Source organism: Pelophylax lessonae, assembly GCF_965119305.1.
Source record: "Pelophylax lessonae genome assembly, chromosome: 4".
NCBI lineage: Eukaryota > Metazoa > Chordata > Amphibia > Anura > Ranidae > Pelophylax > Pelophylax lessonae.
The window spans coordinates 516,051,628-516,074,065 of record NC_138771.1 but is presented as its reverse complement, the minus strand read 5'-3'; the positions used below and the strand labels follow the sequence as shown (position 1 = coordinate 516,074,065).

Below are 22,438 nucleotides of genomic sequence, written 5' to 3'. Positions count from 1 at the left end.
CTTTGGGACGTCCCCATATGTGACGAATATGAAGAGGCGGCGACTGTCGGAGGACGTAAGAGAAAACGGAATTTTTGTTAAATCTTACCTGTAAAATTCCTTTCTCTGAGTCCTCCGACAGTCGCCGCCCCCGCCCCTCTTTTGGGGTTTGGTTGTATACTCTACTGCTATTCCACTGAAACTGAGATATGGTTGCAGGAAGTAGGAGGGTATTGACTGAGGGGACCACCCCTTGAGGGTGGGATATGTTAAAAGCTTTAATGTTAACATATTCTGTTGCCTAGCTACTCCTTCGGAGCAAAGTCTAATACCCCATATGTGACGAATATGAAGAGGCGGCGACTGTCGGAGGACTCAGAGAAAGGAATTTTACAGGTAAGATTTTATAAAAATTCCGTTTTTCTGTTCACCCTATAGGCTGAACAAAAAAATCATCTGGATTCCTCCATCCACGCTGTACAGCATGGATGTACATATCTCCCAGTGTAGCTACTGTAGTCTAACAGCTGGGCCTCACCGACTGTCAAAATACCTGAACAGTGGCCGCATCTGATTGGATGCCGCTGCTGTTTGGCTGACAATTTTTCTCCTGGCACCTCCAATTTCAAAGGATGTCAAGTGGGAGGTTCTGACAACACCACCAACTGTTCATCAAAGTGGTAGTAAATTGTTTTTTAGCACTTGTACCCAGTGGTGTATTTAGGTTTTGTGCTACCCTAGGCCTAACTAAACTTGTGCACCCCCTAATTTAAATATGAACCACCTCTTCCTGTAAAGGCCACACCCCTTCCTATTTATGACCCGCCCTGTCATCTATAAACCACAGATCACAACCAGTCTATCAGTGCCCATCAATCCAGCCTCATCAGTTCCAATAAGTTCAGCCTCATCAGTGCCAATCAGTGCAGCCTTATTGCGGCCCATTGGTACCGCCTCATCAGTGCAGCATATCAGTGCGGCCTCATCAGTACAGCCCGAACAGTGGCAATCAGTGCAGCCTATCAGTGCATCATATCAGTGCCCATCAGTGTAGCCATTAGTGAAGCCTATTAGTGCCCATCAGTACCGGCAGGTAGCAGTGTGACCGCTTTATGGGGGTGCTAGACTGATTTGCCCCATAGGACTGGCACTATACTAAAAGTGTAGTGCAAGCCGGCGGGGACCCTTCTCGTGTGGGAGCCAGGAGAAGGATTTTTTTCCATGCAGGGTGCAGCTTTTTTGCTGCCCCCCTGCAAAGTGCTGCCCTAGGCCTGGGCCTTGTTGGCCTAGGCCAAGATACAGCACCGCTTGTACCTACAGTTAAGCTTACGATAAGTCTTACCTGTAGGTACAGTGAATATCTCCTAAACATGCGCCGTTTAGGGGATATTCATATTGGTTCAAGCCGTTTACTTAACTGCACATGTGCAGTGCGCCTTACATTTAGGGCACATTGAGTGTGCCGTCGATAGAGAGCGCTGTGCCGCGATTCTGACTCCCATGCGAGTCATGTCATTGTAGTTCGGCCATTCAAACAGCCAGAAAGCACGAACCTGGAAGAAAAGCCTTGAGAAGCTTCTGTAGCTTCTGCAGTGGCGACAGTTGAGGGCTCCATTTTAAAGGTAAGTCATGTACTAGTACAGGGGTCTCCAAACTTTCCAAACAAAGGGCCAGTTTACTGTCCTTCAGACTTTAGGGGGCTTGGATTGGCCAGTGGAAGTATAAAATGCCCCAGCATCAGTGGGAGTGAAAAAACTACATATTGCCTGTAGTCAGTAAATGGGGCATTAGTGCCCCATCATTAGTATTAGAGGGAGGAGTGCTGCCTAATTGTTTATATCAGTGGGAGAAACGATGCCCCATTGCTGGTGTCAGAAGAATAGTATCCCATCCTTGGTGTCACTGGAAGGAAAAAATGCCCTATTGTTGGTGTCAGTAAGAGGAATGGTTCTCCACAGTTGGTGTCAATTGAGAGGAAGTGTGCCTACTTGTTGGTGTCAGTGGGAGAAATAGTATCTTGAAGGCTGGATAAAGGCAAACAAAGGACCGCGGTTTGGCGACCACTATGCTAGTATGTGGTGCTACTACTAGCATATTATGGCATCAACCTGCAGGGGGTCCTACTAGTTTTTTTTTAAGGAGGATGGGCTGCCGTATATACAATTGAATCAGTGCCTTTGGCAGTACCGGTTTTAGTTAAGGACTTCAGGCAACTCATGGCTCTTTCCCAAATAAGTTAATGAGCTGAGGAGTGTAAATCACTGAACAGCCCCTCCTCTCATTCATAGCTGATGAAAAAAAGTTACAAAGTTATAAAAGGTCACTGCTGTGGTTAGCCATTTACCAGGACGTAGAATATATACTGTAAGGTGATCACTCTTCCATTAAGCAGGTAATCTGAGAGAATATCTGAGGGTCATACTGAGGCACGCAAAGCCGCCTAGTCTGTGACCCATGTGCAGACACGCTCCGTTGACACATACAATCGCTGCATTTATTCCTAAACGTTTTCCCCTTCGCCAAGCTCGATCAATAATGAAATGAAACACTCCATTGATTTAATTCGACTTGTCAGATGCAGAAACGGCCACTTTATCTCCCTCCAAGCTCACACTCCCACACTCTCTCCTTTTTCCTGTTCTGTCGTTTGCCCACTGTGGAATGGGCGTTTGTCTTACCAGAACTCGAATAAATGTCCAGCATGAGGGGCGATAAATCTGTTGGCTAGATCTCACTTTTTTCCTTTTCTGGATGTCAAACAGTGGCAGGGCAGAGGATTCTAGGAGGAATGGTCTGCATAGGGAAGGGTGATTATTGTAAAAACCAGGTGTGACCAGCGCTATGGAGAGCCTAGGTGCAAAAGTCAGGTGTGAGCTACCACCAACATACCCCTAGAGACTTAGGGTATACATAATAGATAAGTGCAAAAAAAGTTGGTATGTGGCGCTACCTGCTCAAGGGAAAATAAAATTATAATAGGGTGCATTGAGGCCGCTCCAGATGACGTCGATGTGACGAAACGCGTATGGCAGAGTTTCAGCATCCCATGTCACTTGCGGTTAAGGGCACTCTGACCGTGGAACGTGGAAGTGTTCCGGCATCCCGAGCTGAACAGTGAATTACTAACTGTGAGTTTATCTGCACTTGTCTTGTATTATACAGAACATACTACACTATGGGGCAATTTTTGCTTGTATCTTGAGTCTGCCAGACCCAGTGGATTTTCAGAAGGGGATTCACAGCCATAGCAGCTACAGATAACGCGGACATCCAGGACCCTGTGAAAGCAAGCAAACCTAAAGACACTGTATACACAGCCAGCACCCCTGTTGTAAAGGGAGGTTTGTGGGGTGAGTGCAATACCTAGTGGGGGGCCACGGGTAAAAGCACTACAGCACCTGCACGGGACCTGGTTTGTTTCCACTAGGGATTCATTGTTATATCTCACTGCCTGACACCAAGCACAATATTTATGTGAATTTTTATCTGGTCAGCACCACAGCACTTATCATTTAAATCACTACACCCACGAACTAAGGGGTATCACCCAGTACTGGTGGATAGTTATGAAGGAAACAGACGTGATATATCTCAATCACAGTGAGCACAAGCTATTTATTTATTTCATAAAATTGTATTGAACAGCACATTATATGAGCACCAGTAACAATTTCTTATCAACTACACAGCTGCACTTGCACTAAGCACTCAGCACTTTCAATAGGGTACCATCAAATACCCAGCAAGTTTTTCACTCAGCACGGTGCACTTTTATTTTATATAATTATTCATTGTATGGTATTTAATTGATTCATTAGGAGTGTACCTTTTAGGATTGTTTTAAACTATATGGTTCAGGTACAAACACATATACACAGTGCACCTTATCAAGGGTGATTATTACCTCAATCATATTCCTTCTCTTGTTCTCTAACTATAGGACACATTCAGAAGATATAGCTTTCATACCATTTCATTTTCCTATGACACTTTGAATTTAAAGAATTCCAGGTATGGATGTTTCTACATTATTACATTAGTCCAGCTTGGACCAATGTAACTACAAATTTACCATACCTGTGGGATCCCCCTAGATCAGTGGTTCTTAAACTTTTTTAAAATCACAGACCCATTTAAGAATCTGATAAAAGCTATGAGCCCCCTCCCCAGAAATATTCACATAAACACAACCTTGCATGCAGTGAATATACAGTGCCTTGAAAAAGTAATCATACCCCTTGAAATTTTCCACATTTGTCAAAAACGTAAATATATTTTTATTGGGATTTTTTGTGATAGACCAACACAAAGGGACACATAATTGTGAAGTAGAAGGAAAATGATAAATGGTTTTCAAAACCTTTTACAAATAAATATCTGGAAAATGTGCAGGCCAGTCAGGTTTCTCCACCCCAAACTCGCTCATCCGTGTTTTTATGGACCTTGCTTTGTGCACCGGTCCAAATCATTTGGTGGAGGGGGGATTATGGTGTGGGGTTGTTTTTCAGGTGTTGGGCTTGGCCCCTTAGTTCCAGGGAAGGGAATTCTTAAGGCGTCAGCATATCAAGACATTTTGGACAATTTCATGCTCTTAACTTTGTGGGAACAGTTTGGGGATGACCAGTTCCTGTTCTAACATGACTGCACACCAGTGCACAAAGCAAGGTCCATAATGACATGGATGAGCGATTCGGGGTGAAGGAACCTGACTGGCCTGCACAGAGTCCTGACCTCAACCCAATAGAACACCTTTGGGATCAGTTAGAGCGCAGACTGAGAGCTAAGCCTTCTCTCCAACATCAGTGCCTGACCTCACAAATGTGCTTCTGGAAGAATGGTCAAACATTCCCCCAAAGAATTGGGGTTCCCCTGAATTGGGACTTTTTAGGCACATATAATTATAAGAAGATATATGTTGAAAAACTAGTAAATTTTATTAAATAACGACATACACAAGTTAAAAACAGTGTGCAAGCAAGTAAAGGACAGACAGGAAGAAATAACTCATATCACTTGAACTTTGGAACCCGACATGTTTCAAAGCCAAAAGTGCTTACTCCTTCTTCAGGGGTTGGTTCAAAGCGGTACTCTAGTAATAGATAAATTGACATGTAAGAGCCAAAAAATTTATAGGATTTTATGCATATAACAGTGACTAATATAGTTCACATAGTGTATAGCAGATGAGACGAGTACTTACAGGGTTAGATCATAGCTGGGCTTAGATAGCCTGCACAAGGGTTAAAAGCATCTGGTTGGTGCGGATGTATTTGGTGACATATATAACACAGTGTTATTGATAGGTAGATACAATAGTCGATGGACCACAGCTGTTGGGCCAGGTGAGTGCCACACAATTAACTGTACAGTCCTGTGAAGTCCTCAAACTGGAGGAGCCAGGAGCAGTCTCTTAGGGTAGAAAAATAGCCAAAAAGGATGCTGCCGATCTGAAAGATAGGCAGATCGTCATTGGTGACGCTTGGACTTTTGATTATGGAGATGACACCATTGACCAGAGCAATATCTTGTCATTAGTGACGCTTGGACTCTTGGTTATGGAGATTACCCCATTAACCAGAGCAATGCGTTGTCATTGGTGACGCTTGGACTCTTGGTTATGGAGATTCCCCCAAACACACTCCTAAACCTTGTGGACAGCCTTTCCAGAAGAGTTGAAGTTGTTATAGCTGCAAAGGGTGGGCCAACTCAATATTGAACCCAAGGAACTAAGACTAGGAAGCTTTTAAAGTTCATGTGAGGTCCCAATACTTTTGGTAATATAGTGTATGTCCCCCCTCCACTTCCTTCCCATAGCCACAATAAGAAGTAAGAGGACACCCGTCCAAAGTGAGGGAATCCCGGGTTGTCACCAGGGTCAACAGAACTAATGCCCCCATTGAAATATTTCTCCTTTATTACTGTTCTGTCAACAGCTCAAAGTTGGGAATTTCTTTTACTTTCACTTTTGATGATAACAGTAATTAGGACAATCAGAGAAGGTGAATCTCCCAAAGAGGGCATAGAAAGTCAATAAAAATTGACAGGTGTCCTAACCCCTCTCCACTCTATCCAAAACTAATATATATATATATATATATATATATATATATATATATATATATATATATATATATATATATATATATGTTTGCCTTTAGTTACACTTTAACACAAAAAAAAATCACTCCCTTTTCATGCAAAAACTAATGGCCACTCATTATGAAATGTAAAGAAAATATCACCCGCGCCCCTCTAAGGCTAGAGCTGCACACTCCTAACACTGGTGGGTTAGAAAAACATATATACAAAAGGGAGTTGCACTAAAGCAAAAAATTCATACATAATCACCACTGACGGAGAAAAAAGTTGAGAGCACACACCAATGATAAAAACACACAACAATGGAGAAACTGTCGCACAGTGTATGAGTTAGCCCCGGTTCACACTAGGGCAACCTGTGAGGCGACCTGGTCGCCTCACAGGTCGCCGCAGGTCGCCTCCCATAGGGAAGCTACGGACCCGTTCTAATAGGAGCGACACAAGTCGCTCCGACCTAGAAAAAGGGTCTGGAGCTTCTTTGGGGCGACCAGGAGGCGACCGCCATAGACTTCAATGTTATGAAGTCTGTGGCGGCCGCTCCGAGGTCGCGGCGCGCTGCTCGCACCGCGATCTCGGAGGTCGCCCCTGAAAGTAGCGTCGCGCCAGTGTGAACCGGCGCTTAGTATCCCAATCCAATTCGGTCAAAAACTGGAAGCGGCAGTCCAAAAGCAAATGTTATTAAGAAATGTCTTCATAATATTGTGAAACAAAGGTGCAAAAAACAATTCAAAACAAATGTGTAGCAGATTTCATCCACCCAGGTGAAAAACGGAGATAACAGATGATGTGAGATCCCGGCCACCACACACAGCCTCTTACCAATAAGCAGAGAGACAAGCGCCTCGGGTAGTTCAGGACTACTCCAGCCTATTTCCAAGCAAAGCAGCTCCCAGAGTGTTCAAGCTCACACTTCACTTCAAAATCTCACTCGGAAAACTCCTCAGGTTATCTCATAAAGGTGGGAAACAGCAAACAAAAACAGGGCAAGCCCATAGTGCATTACCTCATGGAAACTTTATTGATAGATATAAGGAAATACACTCACCCAGAACATAGAAATTCAGGCATATAATACAAAGATATAATGCTGCAGTGTAGAGGAGGCTCTCTGTGTTCGGTTCCCACCAAGGAAATGGCCGACCTCGAACTTCTGGGTGTGACGTGATGACGCAGGTTTAGCTCCTCCCGCGTTTCGTCATTACAACGTTGTCAAGGGGGCGTAAACCAGCGCCCGCGTCAACACCCTTAAATAGGCAGATGGATGGCAACAGTATCCAATAGATCATCACGGCGCAACCACCTATAGCCGGAAATGACCTATGCGTTCAACCACGGAAAGCCATGAACAGAATCCGGAAACAAAAAAGAAGGTACTGGGACAAAATAATCACATTCAGCCCAGTGACCCTGGAAACAAAACATCCGGGACAGCAGACAAAAGGCCGCAATGCCAACCCGGGGACACTACACTCATTTTGTAAAAACTAAATGAGCTAAATACAAAAAATGTATATACAAATAAGCTCAGATAACACTACACACTCGGAAGAACGAGGGGAAAACGATCCCCAGAGCCACCTCTAATACACCGCAGCATTTAGAACCCCATCACATAATAAATGACAACATAAAAATTTAGACTTAAAAGCCAGCACAGATATTAATAAAATTGATAAAAATACTAAAATTCATAAAAAGACCTAAAAAGAGGAAGTATGAAAATTAAGAAAAAATAAAAATATTTATATTATAAAAAGTCAGACAAAAGGGACACCTGAAAAAAATGCATGTAAATGCATAATGTGAAACCACAATGAGAAGAAAGAGGGGTGTTAGGTCATGACAGGGGAAGAATCTCCAGGGCTAGAACCTGAATGGGCCAGATCTCAATCAGCTATTATTAATGAAGGAATTAACATCCCATTCGATGTTAAGGCCAAAAGGCCTATAGACCTTTAACAGGAAGATCCACTTGGTTTCTAGCCTAGAGATTTCCCTCCTAACATGACAGCCCCTCCAGTGACGTTGCAACACATCGATGATCATAAAGGAGGTACCACTAGGGTCCCTAGCGTGTTTTTCATCAAAATGTCTGGAAAGTGAATGCTTTGGGAAACCCTTCCTAATATTAGCTACATGTTCATTCATCCGTACATGAAACGGACGAATGGTGCGGCCAACATAATGAAGGCCGCAAGAGCAGGTGATGAGATAGACTACTCTCTTAGTAGAACATGTTGAAAATTGTTCTATCTCATATTCCCCTTTGGTAACATTTGAGGAAAACTTCAAGTACTTCCTATTTTTCAAATGGTTCAACTTACAAACAGAACACCTCCTACAGGGGTAAATACCCTTCATTTGAAAAAATGGGATGGGCTTCTTGGGAGGATCTATGATGTTTGGTGCAATCGCCAACCTCAGCGGGGGCAAACCTCTATAAGTGATTGCAGGAGACTCAGGAAGGAGGGGACCTAAAACCCTGTCGCTCTTGAGGACACCCCAATGTTTCCCGAGAAGCTTTTTGACCATAAAGTGCTGAGAAGAGTAGCTGGTAAAAAAGGTAAACTTCGGAGGTACTTTGGGAACATTGGGGGCCCCCTCTGGTTGTATTGGTCTAGACGAGGGATCCAGGATGGGAACAAAGCGGGCGGATCTCCTAAGTGACAGGTAGGGACAGATTGCAGGATTCAGCATAGCTGAACCTGCAATCTGTGCCTGTGTCACATAGTCCCCTCCCCCCACACACGTTAGTAAGCACCAGGCATACATTAACCCCTTGATCACCAATAAAAGTTAACCTCTTCCCTGCCAGTGTCATTTTTACAGTAACAGTGCATATTTATAGCACTGATTACTGTAGTAATGTCACTGGTACCCCCAAAAGTGTCAAAAATGTCAGTCAAGGGTCCGATCTGTCCGACGCAATGTCGCAGTCCCGCAAAAAAAAATCGCAGATCGCCGCCAGATCGCCACCATTACTAGTTAAAAAAAACAATAAAAATGACATAAATTTCCTGTAGTTAGTAGCTGCGATAACTTTTGCGCAAACCAATCAAAATACGCTTATTGCGATTTTTTTTACCAAAAATATGTAGAAGAAAACAAATTGGCCTAAAATGTTAAAAAATTTAGATTTTTACATTTTTTTAGGGGGGGGGGGGGAATTTTATATATAAAAATGTGAAAAATATTGTTATTTTTTAAAAATTGTCACTATTTTTGTTTATAGCGCAAAAAGTAAAATTCGCACAGGTGATCAAGTACCACCAAAAGAAAGCTCTATTTGTGAGGAAAAACATGACATAAATTTAATTTGGGTACAGCGTGGGGCGACCGCACAATTGTCCGTTAAACTAACGCAGTGCCGAATAGCAAAATATGGCCTGGTCAGGAATGGGGTAAAATCTTCCGGTCTTAAAGCGGTTAAAAATACGCTCATTGAGAATTTTTTTTGTCAAAGATATGTAGCTAAATACATTTTAGCTTAAATATATGACAAAAATTGAATATATTGGATATTTTTTAACTTAACTTAAAAATATTGTTATTTTTTCAAAATTGACGCTTTTTCTTATTAATATCGCAAAAAATTAAAAGCGCAGAGCTGATCAAATACCACCAAAAGAAAGCTCTGTTTGTGGGAAAAAAAGGACGTAAATTTAGTTTTGGTATGATGTTGCATGACCGCGCAATTGTCAGTTAAAGTCGCACAGCCGAATCACAAAAAGTGGCCTGGACGTAAAGCAGGAAATTCCTCCGGTGGTAAAGTGGTTAATGCATGCTAATAGTCGGCTTGACATTGCATTGCATGCTATTGCTGGGCCTGTGATCTATTAGGACCCCTAGGTCTTTCTCCATCCTGGATTCCCCCACAGGTTCTCCCCCTAGTGAGTAAATTGCATTTATATTTTTAGCCCCCAAGTGAATTACTTTACATTTTTCAATATTAAACCTTATTTACCCTGTAGTTGCCCACCCCATTATTTTATTCAGGTCTTCTTGTAATGTTTCTATTCATAACTTCTCGTTGTGCTTCAAGACAAGATGTGAAGGAAGGTATACCCAAAGGGACACAAACACAAAAGAAAAAAAAAACAGATGGAATTTTAACTATCCCCTACTCCAGGGGTCTTCAAACCAGTGGCATCTTAAGGGCATTAAAGGGCCCTGGGCAAAGCAGTGCACTGGGGCCCTGCCTATACAATCACCCACGAGAATAAAAATGCAAATGATCCATCAGGTGGTATATATTGGTACAGCAGTGCCAGGCTAATGACAGCTTCCAAGTTGGGCGGCTGGGTCTGGTGAACACACACACAAGGACGGGAGTCAGACTGGACTGTCCTGTGTGTGCCTGTTCCCGTGGAGGCAGACAGGCATTCCTGCAGTTGTGGGCTCCCCCTCCATGGCCCAAGTGGCCTGACAGCAGCGCAGGGCCGACAGGCGCTTTCCACCTGCTAAGTTCGGCGGCGGGATACACACGGGAATCTGGACTAATGCTTGGCTAGGACTGGGTCGCTTGCAGGTGGGGCCCCCTGGGCAATTGGGGCCCACGGGCAACTGCCCAGCATGCCCATTTGGTAAGATGGCCCTGCTTCAAACTATGGCCCTCCAGTTGTTCAGGAACTACAACTCCCATCATGCCTAGTCATGTCTGTGATTGTCAGAGTTTTACAATGTCTCATGGGATATGTAGTTCTGCAACAGCTGAAGGGCCTTAAGCTGGATACACACTATCCAACTTTTGTGGTTAGATTTCCTTCAGATTTACCTTTTCTATGTAGTGTAAGGGCCTGCCTGATTGCATACAAATGGAAAGTGTTTAGGTTTGACCTCATACTATATGGTTTTGGTAAGTCTAAAGGAAAAAGTCTTCAGAAAATCTTATAGTGTGTATGGCCCATAAGTTTGAGGATCCCTGCCCTACTCCATCCAAAAAAACAGGTTTGGCTTTAGATATGTTTTTAAAGAAACAGTTTTTATTTTAGCTCCATTCATGACAGGTCCTCTTTAACCCCAAATCAAAGTGTAAAACCTTTATCTGCACTTTGTTCATCCTCCACCACTCAACCTGTGGTTTTGCCTCCATGGATGGAACAAGTTCCTATCTAACTGTGCTGCCTAATATAGACTCCTTAAAAATGAATCGATTGACCATTATCGAAAATGGATTACCGCGTCCACATCTGCGTTTATCCTAATTTTCTTGTGAGCTATTGTACTGAATATAAATCGAGGTAAAAGAGCCTTATTTCCTTCTAAAAATCCATCTCAAACGCTTTCCTAATTGTAAATTCTGCTTGCATTGCCCGCTAATAAATTTGCCCGATCAATAGCTACATCAAGAACTATTGGATTTATGGTTATCTCGGGGATGGGAGGACCATTAGACACTTTTGAGTAATTATTACAAAGTATCTGCGTAAGATGGAGGACAGAAGTGGCTGTGGGTCAAACTCCAAGCGCCAGTGACTTTTATAGGACCAGAGCCGGATTTAAAGTCTATAAATTATCTTCAGATGCAATACCCCTCACTGGTACTAAAGATTTCTGCTTATCTGTGGAGGCTCCGCCGTGCGCATCCAAAAGGAAATAAAACAAGGAGTAAAAGTGAAACAAAACACAACGCAGCGGATAGTGCAGATAAAACACCATTTAATCAATAAAATAAAGATTAATTGTACTTACAAAGTAGCCACTTGATCAGAGGATATACCCAGGTAGATTAACTCCAATTTGATGTGAGGTCTCAGTAGGGATGCAAAGACTATCACTTCTGGAAAGCCAGCAAAAGCAAAGAAAAGCATGCAGTGGTGGAAAAGGATGGGAAGAACAATGAGCAAACCAAAACTGCAGCAAAAGTACCTCCATAAAGTAGAGATACTTTTTCCCAGGCTGCAAAAGTAATTCTGCTTTCTTATAAGTGCAATTTACCTTTATTTTATTGATTGACAGGAGTTTTATCTGCACTATCCAGTGTGCTCTGATTTGTTTCACATGGGCTTCAGCTTGTATAGGAACACTGTGAACAGCAAGCTTTTACAAAGCATTTGCAGAGCTTTCAGCAAGCATTTTTAACCACTTGCCGTCTGCTCACTCGAGCACTACTGCGGCAAAGCGGTTCGTTATCGTCTGGCGACGTAGACCTACGTCGCCAGACACTCCCCTTTCTCTGCAGCGCGCGCCGCCGGAGGCTCGCTCCCGCTGCATTCAGTCACAGCGGGAGTCGGGCCAGGGGAGGAGCAGTGGCGATCGCCGCTGCTCTTCCCCGATCGTCGGGGGAATTGAGTGTGGAGATCCGCCTGCTTGTGTAAACACAAGCGGGCGGATCTCCTAAGTGACAGGCAGGGTCAGATTGCAGGGTTCAGCCTAGCTGAACCTGCGATCTGTCCCTGTGTCACTCAGTCACCTCCCCCCACACACGTTAGTAAGCACCAGGCATACATTAACCCCTCCCCCTCCAATAAAATTAACTCCTTCCCTGCCAGTGTCATTTTTACAGTAACAGTGCATATATATATATAGCACTGATTACTGTAGTAATGTCACTGGTACCCCCAAAAGTGTCAAAAATGTCAGTCAAGGGTCCGATCTGTCCGCCACAATGTCGCAGTCCCGCAAAAAAAATCGCAGATCGCCGCCATTACTCGTTTAAAAAAAAACACCAAAAATGACAGAAATCTTTCCCTTAGTTAGTAAACGCAATAACTTTTGCGCAAACCAATCAAAATACGCTTATTGTGATTTTTTTTACCAAACATAGGTAGCAGAAAACAAATTGGCCAAAAATTTTAAAAAATTTTGATTTTTACATTTTTTTTGGGGGGAATTTCATATAAAATAATTTGAAAAATATTGTTATTTTTTCAAAATTTACTCTTTTTTCTGTTTATAGCGCAAAAAGTAAAAATTGCACAGGTGATCAAATACCACCAAAAGAAAGCTCTGTTTGTGGGAAAAAAAGGATGTAAATTTCGTTTGGGTATGGCGTCGCACGACCGTGCAATTGTCAGTTAAATTCGCACAGTGCCGAATCGCAAAAAGTGGCCCAGACGTAAGACAGCAAAATCCTCTAGTGGTAAAGTGGTTAAAGCACTTAAAGCGGCCCTCAGCTCCAGTTTGTAAATGTTGAACACAGAACCTAATGGGAGTGCTGACTGCCACTTTAAAATAAGCTTCTGGCAGGCTTTAGCACTACTTAAAGCTTTTTGAAGGCCCGCTGAAGCCTGCTAATAGCTTCTTTAACCACTTGCCGACCGCCCGCCGCAGATATACTGCGGCAGGCTGGCTTGGTTGCGCGAATCGCCGTACCTGTACCTCGCCTGTACGCGAGCGTGGGTGTGGGTGCGCAGCGCTGGAGGAGTGCGCGCGTGGTAATTTGCGAGAGGGGAAGCTGATCTGTGGGGCCGGCAGCCACGATTGGCGCCCGGCACTCGCAATCACTCCCGGGAAGACAGAACGGCGGGTTGCTGTTGTAAACACAGCAGACCGTTGTTCTGTCTGCAACTAACACAGGGCTCCTGTGTTCCTCCTATTTAGGAACAGGGTCATCCTACTGATTGGGCACGCTAGGCAGTTGCCTGGGGGCCCCACCTGCCCAGCGACCCAGCCCCAGCCAAGCATTAGCCCGGATTCCCGTGTGCATCCCGCCGCTGAACTTAGCAGGTGACAAGCGCTTGTTGGCCCTGCGCTGCTGTCAGGCCACTTTAGGCGTGGAGGGAACTGCAGGAATGCCTGTCTGCCTCCACAGGAACAGGCACACACAGGACAGTCGAGTCTGACTCCCATCCATGTGTGTGTTCACTGGACCCAGCCATCGAACTTGTCAGCTGTCATTAGCCTGGCGCTGCTGTACCAATAAATATCGACTTATCCATAATTTGCATTTTTATTCTTGTGGGGGATTGTGTAGGCAGGGCCCCAGTGCACTGCATTGCCCGGGGCTCTTTAATGCTCTTAAGATGGCACTGTTTAGGAACACAAGACCCTGTGTTAATTCCATAAGCCCATCCTCCTCCCTACAGTTAGAAAACACTCCCTAGGCATACATTTAACCCTTTGATTGCCCCGGGTGTTAACCCGTTCCCTGTCAATGTCATTAGTACAGTAACAGTGTATATTTTTAGCACTGATTACTGTAGTAATGTCACTGGTACCCCCAAAACTGTCAAAAATGTCAGTTAGGTGTCCGATCTGTCCGCCGCAATGTTGCAGTCCCACTAAAAATCACTGATCGCCGCCATTACTAGTAAAAAAATTAAAATGACATAAACCTTTACCGTAGTTTGTAGACGCGCAAATCAATCAATACACACTTATTGGAATTTTTTTTACCATAAATTTGTAGCAGAATACAAATTGGCCAAAATTGATGAAAAAATCTGATTGATAACATTTTTTTATTGGGAATGTTATATAGCAGAAAGTAAAATATATATTTTTTTTTTCTCAAAATTGTCGCTCTTTTTTGTTTATAGAGCAAAAAAAAAAAAAAAAAATATCACACAGGTGATCAAATACCACCAAAAGAAAGCTCTAATTGTGGGAAAAAAAGGACATCAATTTTATTTGGGTACAGCTTTGCACGACCGGGCAATTGTCGGTTAAAGTAACGCTGTGCCGAATCACAAATAATGACCTGGTCATTAAGGGGGTAAAACCTTCTGGTCCAGAAGTGTTTAAAGAACTCCCATTAGGATCTTTGCGACAATGTACCACAATTGCGACGCTGTACCCAAATAAAATTTATTTTTTTCCCCACAAATAGAACTTTCTTTTAATGGTGTTTGTTTACCTCTTTATTTTTTGCGCTATATATAAAAAAAGACTGACAATTTTGAGAAAAAAAAACTATATATATTTTTTATTTTCTGCTTTAAAATGTATCCAATAAAAAAAAAATGTAAAAAAAATCGAATCTCTTCCTCGATGTAGGTCAATATGTATCGAACATATTTTGGTAAAAAAAATCCCAATACGTGTATAATGATTGGTTTGCACAAGTTATAGTATCTACAAACTACGGTATATTTTTATTTATTTATTTATTTATTTATTTTTTACTAGTAATGGCAGCAAGCAGTGACTAAGGCCCCTTTCACACTATTGCAACGCAATTTTGCCGCGATTTCGCGGCGCGATTTTTGCCGCGATTTTGAAAGCATGGGCAAGGCTATATGCCTCAAAATGCATTAAAATCGTGGCAAAGTAGTGCAGGAACTACTTTGAAGTCGGTGCGACTTCAAAACGCACTGATATGAATGGGGCTCATTGAAAATAATGGAAAACGACTTGTCATGCGATTTTGTGGTCCAAAATCGTGGGACAAGTCGCACTAGTGTGAATGGGGCCTTATAGCGGGACTGCCATATTGCGGCAGACAAATCAGACACTTTTGACACTTTTTGGGGACCAGTGACACTAATAGGATGATCAATGCTAAAAATATGCACTTTTACTGTACTAATGACACTGGCAGGGAAGGGGTCAACATCAGGGGTGATCAAAGGGTTAAATGAGTTCCCTGGGAGTGCTTACTAACTGTGGGGGAGTGCTTTGACTGGGGGAATGTAAAGATCTGTGTTCCTGCTTAGCAGGAACACAGGATCAGCACATTCCCCTCTCACAGAACAGGGGTTCTGCCTTTCTACTGATTGGCTCCCGCTGTGTCCAATACTAGGTACGTAATCTGGCGCAGAGTGGCCCGTCTGCTGCAGTATATCTATGGTTGCAGGAGCAATTTTGTGAAATTTCATACGTCTGGAAAACCAGATCGCATTGAATTATCACAGAAACAAATGACTGGACTTTCTAAGGCACATCATAGAATGAATCAGTGATTCATTCTATGATGTGCCTTAGAAAGTCCAGTCATTTGTTTCTGTGATAATTCAATGCGATCTGGTTTTCCAGACGTATGAATTTTCCCAAAATTGCTCCTGTTTCTCAATTTTTGGATGATGGCACTTATTGGGTAGTTCAATCTCTCCTATGTTCTATATCTATGGTTGATGGCCACTAAATGCAGAACTCCAGCCAAAAATAACAAGTTAAAAATGAGCAGCCCATTAAAAGATAAAATAAGGAAACCAGTTTTTGCTGCAATATTTACCTTTAATCTAGATATTTCCCCCACAGTACTTTTTTTCTGCCACTAGATGTCCTCAGTTTGCTGACCAGCATCATTCAACTCACTTCCCCTGAGCCTGTGAGTGCACAGTGAAATGAGAAGCAGCACAGGTGCTCCTTTTACACTCCAGGTCACATTCAGGTACTTAGACTGATTGCGTTTAAAACAATACATTAAAATGACACATTATTGATTACAGAGGTGCAATTATTAATGTCTTTTACAGTATACATGCCTAGATATATGCGTAATCCTACTATGAAGATCCTTGTTCAAGTATTTCCTGTTATAGGGTGACAATGTCATTGTCTTCAAACTGTTGTTCTTAGGCAGGCCATAAACTATATTACATAGCCAGCGAGTTGAATAAAAAAAAAATTACGCAATTCCCCCACACATTCGAGGTGGATGGCTGAGCTCCCTGCTGAACCAGCCAAATTTCGATCCATGTATGGCCACCTTTAGTTGCCACCATGTTACATACTCTCTCAATGCAGACTTGAAATAGTCATGCTGACACACATTGTGCAGGCATGGCCCACTGTTGTCATCATCAGGAAATGAGACATGACATGCAGCCATCGCTGGAGTGCATGTAGACAGGAAGTGGCTGCAAAGTGGCGACAAGAGATCAGTTTCCCTGATAGGCAACAAAGGATGAATAAAAGGTAAAACAAGTCTTTTATTTAAAAAAAATGGTATTTGTTTATGATACAGCAATCTGAATTTCATTCAAGATTTATAATCACTCTAACGTAGAGTTCCAGTCGTTTCTGTGTATATTAAAAGTCAGCAGCTACAAAAACTGTATCTGCTGACTTTTAAATAAACACACACACCTGTCCCTTGATCCAGCAATGTGGCCGCCCAAACCCTCTGTTCTCTCCCTTGGCTCTTCCCGGCACCGGCATCACTAGTGTGGGCATCGACTATGACAGCTTGCGGCTTCACAGCCGGGTGCGCACTGTGTATGGACCAGACGCACTGAGCGTCCTGAATGGCCGGGCATACTTCTGAGACCTGTGACGTTACCCGGCAGATTGCAGGGAGAAAGTAGGAGTGGGTACCTGTCAAAACTAAGTACCCACTCCCCCCCCCAAAAAAATGACATGCCAAATGTGGCATGTCAGAAGTCTTTAAAGCAGAACTTCCATTTTTGGGTGGAACTCCACTTTAAGATTCCATTTACACTATAGTATTATGTTAACGAGCAGCAAAACAAGTGTAACGTATTGCAGAGGCTTTTATTTTAAATGAAACCACAACACACTTGACTTACGCCGGTCAGTGACAGTCAGCGCTGTTGGATGGATTTTTACTAGTCTGCAAGTGCAACTCTGGCAACTCTGCAGTATCAGTCCGGACTGTGGAGTGGAGTCACTGGCAGCTTCGGCCGGCGCCCCCCCTTTTCAACAGTTTGAAGCGCCTGGGTGAGGTGCACCCCACGCACCCGCCCAGGATCAGCCCTGCACTTGTCAGTGCAGTACAATGCTTTTGCATTGTACCTTTCAGCAGCACACAGGTGTCAACCATCTGTTTATTAAGGTGCTTCTGTTACAAAACAAGAGTGTATGTCCTTTTTCCATCCATTAACGCATAGTGTGAATACGCTCACAGTGTATTAAATGGTGCCAATTGTGCTCTAGACTTTCACGACCATTGTACGTTTTAGAGAATAAGTTCTGGAATTTTTTGGTTTTTCATAATGTATCTTTTTTAATTTTCACGAATAGTGCATGCTGCATCTGATTCATGCTCATTTTTTTTACTGTCTCCTATTATATATGAGATACATAATTAGGTGGAGCATTGGGGGGGGGGGGGGTTGGTTTATTTAGGTAGAATGCGTTAGTTGTATTTTACAAGCTTACACGTGTCACTTTCTCTGCCTTGCAGAATGCATCACCACCACGGAATATTCATGCTCGCCCTCCTGGCCTTCCTATTGGTGCTCACAGTCCTCGGAACGACAGACACTGCAAAGAAAGATAAACAAGGTAAACACATTTTGTTTTAAAGCTGAACTCCAGTCTACCAATCAGTGTTGCTTGGTTGTACAGGCTCCTGTCCTGTGCTGAAATTGTTTACTCTGATTTCACTGAATGCTATGAGCTTCTCACAATGTGCACTAAAAGCTGCAACAAGTCAGATAGCACCGACTTTATTTCCTGGAAGGAAGTCATCCAGCATCATCTAACATCTTCCTCTTGAGGTCTGCACACCTATGGTGTCTATTATTAGGGGTTCCCACCATCCCTATGCTGAGTTCTTGAGTCTTCACACCCACTGTGCCCTTTATAAGGTGTCCCCCCATCCCTACTTTGATTTTGCAGATTTCCACCCCTGTTTGATTATATATTTTATATTAAAGTGAATGTAACAGGAGGAGCTGGAACACACAAAAGTGGGTGGAAATATCCAAAACCTCCCAGATGGATAGATACAGAGCTGGTCATTATGGCAGTACGATCTCACCAAGTATGTAAGATACAAAAAGGGCCCACAAGGCTGCATACATAACTAAATACCTGTATTTGCATGATTTTGTATTGCTCTTATGAGTCATAATTTCATCTGCACCTGGAATGGCAACATTTTCTGCTTTCCTTAAAGGATAAGTTCACATTTACAGAAAAAAATTAATTAATGCACATATTCCTGCAGAAAAAAATGTGCATTTTTACTGGAAAGCAGTACAGTCGCAATCAGTAGATCACGGTTGTGGGCCCCTGCAGATAAGTACCTCTGTATAGACTCTCTCTTTGAAAGCCAGAGGGCATGGCAGTGGACTATGGGAACCCTCATCAGCGCCCCTGCAGTCCATTGAAACTCCAAGTCCATCTGCTGTAGTGGAAGATGGTACTTGTAGTTTCTTTATTCACAGACATCTGTTAATGAATGACGTGGCTGTTTTATAAAAGGGACAGAGGGTGCGGGTGTAACATATTCCAAAGGCGAACTTAACCTTTAACAAAGCCTCAGTTAATTTGCAATATTTCAAGGTTTTTCTTTTTTTTTTTTTTTATTATTATTTTTATTGGTTTTTATGCAAATATAACAAAACAGTGCATGTAAGCAAAAATAGAGCACAAACACAAATGCTCAAAGTAATGAGAATACAACACTGTGATTAACAGATCAATGTAAATACATGTAAAACATTTGAGGTCGAAATAATAGTACAACAGGTAACGGCAAAATGTACCCATAGACTAGTGTGTTAGTTCAAATATAAGCTACGGGTGCACGCGTCTTTCCCGAGGCACCCAAACGGGGCACTTTTTGCCCCAAGGGGACGCCTGCACCCAAGCTCCATCCACCACTTTTGATCATTGAAGGAAAAAGGATTAGACTGCAGACGCCATAAAAGTTTCCCATAGATTCCACTGCTCTTTGAATTGTTTAAAGTTAGTGGGAGAGCATGTTAGAATTTTCTCATATTCATAAGACTCTTTTACAATTTGAATTATTTCAAGGCTTTTCATGTGTAAAACTTGTTCATAAAAAATATCCAAAAAAGGCTATTTAAAATATGGCACTCGTTGCAGTAGAAGCTGTTTACTAAACATCACCAAGTAAATGAGGTGAAGCTGTGCTGACTAGGGATGATCGAACTTTTCAAAAGTTCGGTTCGGCCAGAACAACCGAACTTCCTGAAAGTTCGGCCCGGATTTCAGAACCCAATTGAAATCAATAGGACCCGAACTTCGGTAATCAAAAAACACCATTTTGAAGCCCTAAAACCCAATAAATGCCCCTAAAAAGTGTCTAGGGTTCTGGGTCATACCCCAGGGAATATTAATCACACAAAAGAAAGTTCTTAAAAATTGTCATTTTTGATAGAGAGCCAATTATTGAAAAAATTAAAAAAAAAAAAAAAAAAAAAGAGATTTAGATTTAGACTTTGGATTTAGAATCCGGGGGGTCTAAAAAGTGTACCTGTGAAGTTTCAGCTCTGTAGCATGTCCAGAACCATAAAAAAAAGGTTGTTTGTATTTTGTCACTTAGAACACAGGTTGTTGGCTTCTCACTTTTCACACATTGCCGGTTTAATAGCAGGCATTTTTTTGGGCATTTTTTGGGTTCTTTTGAGGCAGGAAAAAGATCTGAACTTGTGTATACGGGTATATATACCACTATACACAAGTTCAGATGTTTTGCCTGCCTCTAAAGAACCCAAAAAAATGTCCAAAAAAAACCGCCTGCTACTAAACCGGCAAGGTGTGAAATGAGCGAAGCCATATTACTGTTCTATAATTGCACTAATACAAATGATCTTTTTTTTATGGTTCTGGACATGCTACAGAGCTGAAACTTCACAGGTACACCTTTTAGACCACCCAGACACAAAAATCACACATTATACCACTATACACAAGTTCAGATGTTTTGCCTGCCTCCAACGAACCCCCAAAAAATGCCCAAAAAAACGCTAGCGTCAAAAAAAAAAACGCCCAGGTGTGTTGTTGCAGGCATTTTTTTGGGGTTTTTGGAGGCAGGCAAAACATCTGAACTTGTGTACACACACATACTTATATGTATTTTACACTTAGACATATATAGGTGTTATAGGAGCTTAACCATATTAGTGTAAATGATTTCATTAGCGCAAGCATATATTTCTGCTACTATCACACCTATATATGTCTAGGTGTGTATATACATATAAGTATGTGTGTATATATACCCGTATACACAAGTTCAGATGTTTAGCCTGCCTCCAAAAACCCCAAAAAAATGCCTGCAACAACACACCTGTGCGGTTTTTATTTTGACGCTAGCGTTTTTTTGGGCATTTTTTGGGGTTCTTTGGAGGCAGGCAAAACATCTGAACTTGTGTATAGTGGTATATATACCACTATACACAAGTTCAGATGTTTTTCCTGACTCCAAAGAACCCAAAAAATGCCCAAAAAAACGCTTGCTACTAAACTGGCAATGTGTGAAAAGCAAGAAGCCAACAACCTGTGTTCTAAGTGACAAAATACAAACAATCTTTTTTTTATGGTTCTGGACATGCTACAGAGCTGAAACTTCACAGGTACACTTTTTAGACCCCCCAGATACTAAATCCAAAGACATTTTTAATTTTTTTTTTATTATTTTTTTTTTCAATAATTGGCTCTCTATCAAAAATGTCAATTTTTAAGAACTTTTTTATGTGTGATTTTGTGTCTGGGGGGTCTAAAAGGTGTACCTGTGAAGTTTCAGCTCTGTAGCATGTCCAGAACCATAAAAAAAGATCATTTGTATTAGTGCAGTTATAGAACAGGTTGTTTGCTTCTCGCTTTTCACACCTTACCAGTTTAGTAGCAGGTGTTTATTTGGGCATTTTTTTGGGTTCTTTAGAGGCCGGCAAAACATCTGATCTTGTGTATGGGGGTATATATACCCCTATACACAAGTTCAGATGTTTTGCCTGCCTCCAAAAACCCCCAAAAAATGCCTGCAACAACACACCTGGGCTTTTTTTTGACGCTAGCATTTTTTTGGGCATTTTTTTGGGTTCTTTGGAGGCAGGCAAAACATCTGAACTTGTGTATAGTGGTATATATACACACATACTTATATGTATATACACATACACATATATAGGTGTGATAGGAGCGTAACTATATTGGTGTTAATTATTTCATTAGCGCAAGTAGTTTTTTCTGCCCCTTTCACACCTATATATGTCTAGGTGTATATATACAGACATGGGTGTGTATATACAGTATACCCCCTATACACATGTTCAGATGTCATGTCTGACTCCAAACATGTGCTCAAAAAATCACTAGCAACGCCTGCAGCCAAAAAGAATGCTGACGGCGGCGAAGCCATATTACTGCAGCGAAAGTGACTTGAGAGAAACGATCTTTTCTCTATAGCGGTCACCCTGATATGGAAGGGTTTGGTCACCCTGCCATAGCAGTCACTGTCAGTTCACCCTACACTACATTACGGTCACCCTGGCACTTAACACTTTCCCTACAGAAACTAAATTTTTGAAGCTAACTAAAGTGTAAAAGAGCACTCTAACTACACTAGATATCCCTTTCCTCACACTAATAAATGCTAAATGACACTTTTAAAGTAAAATTAACAGAACTGCTTCCACTCTCTTCCATGTCCTGTATAACAATGCTAGGAATTTGGCGGGGGCTATCTTATATACTGGGGGGCGTATTCACTAATGATTGGACTATGGACCCCCTAGTCACTCCAATCACATTCCTAGCATTC

At 42.2% G+C, this 22,438-nt stretch overlaps 1 protein-coding gene across 1 annotated transcript in view; it reads left to right on the top strand.

The window, feature by feature from the left end:
• Positions 1–22,438, top strand: part of PTN (pleiotrophin) — a 138,062-nt gene that overhangs the window by 68,280 nt on the left and 47,344 nt on the right. The window contains exon 2 of the mRNA XM_082253391.1: positions 18,107–18,207. Coding sequence (XP_082109517.1) covers positions 18,108–18,207 — 100 coding nt within the window. The 5' untranslated portion in view covers position 18,107. The remainder of the gene's footprint in view (positions 1–18,106; positions 18,208–22,438) is intronic.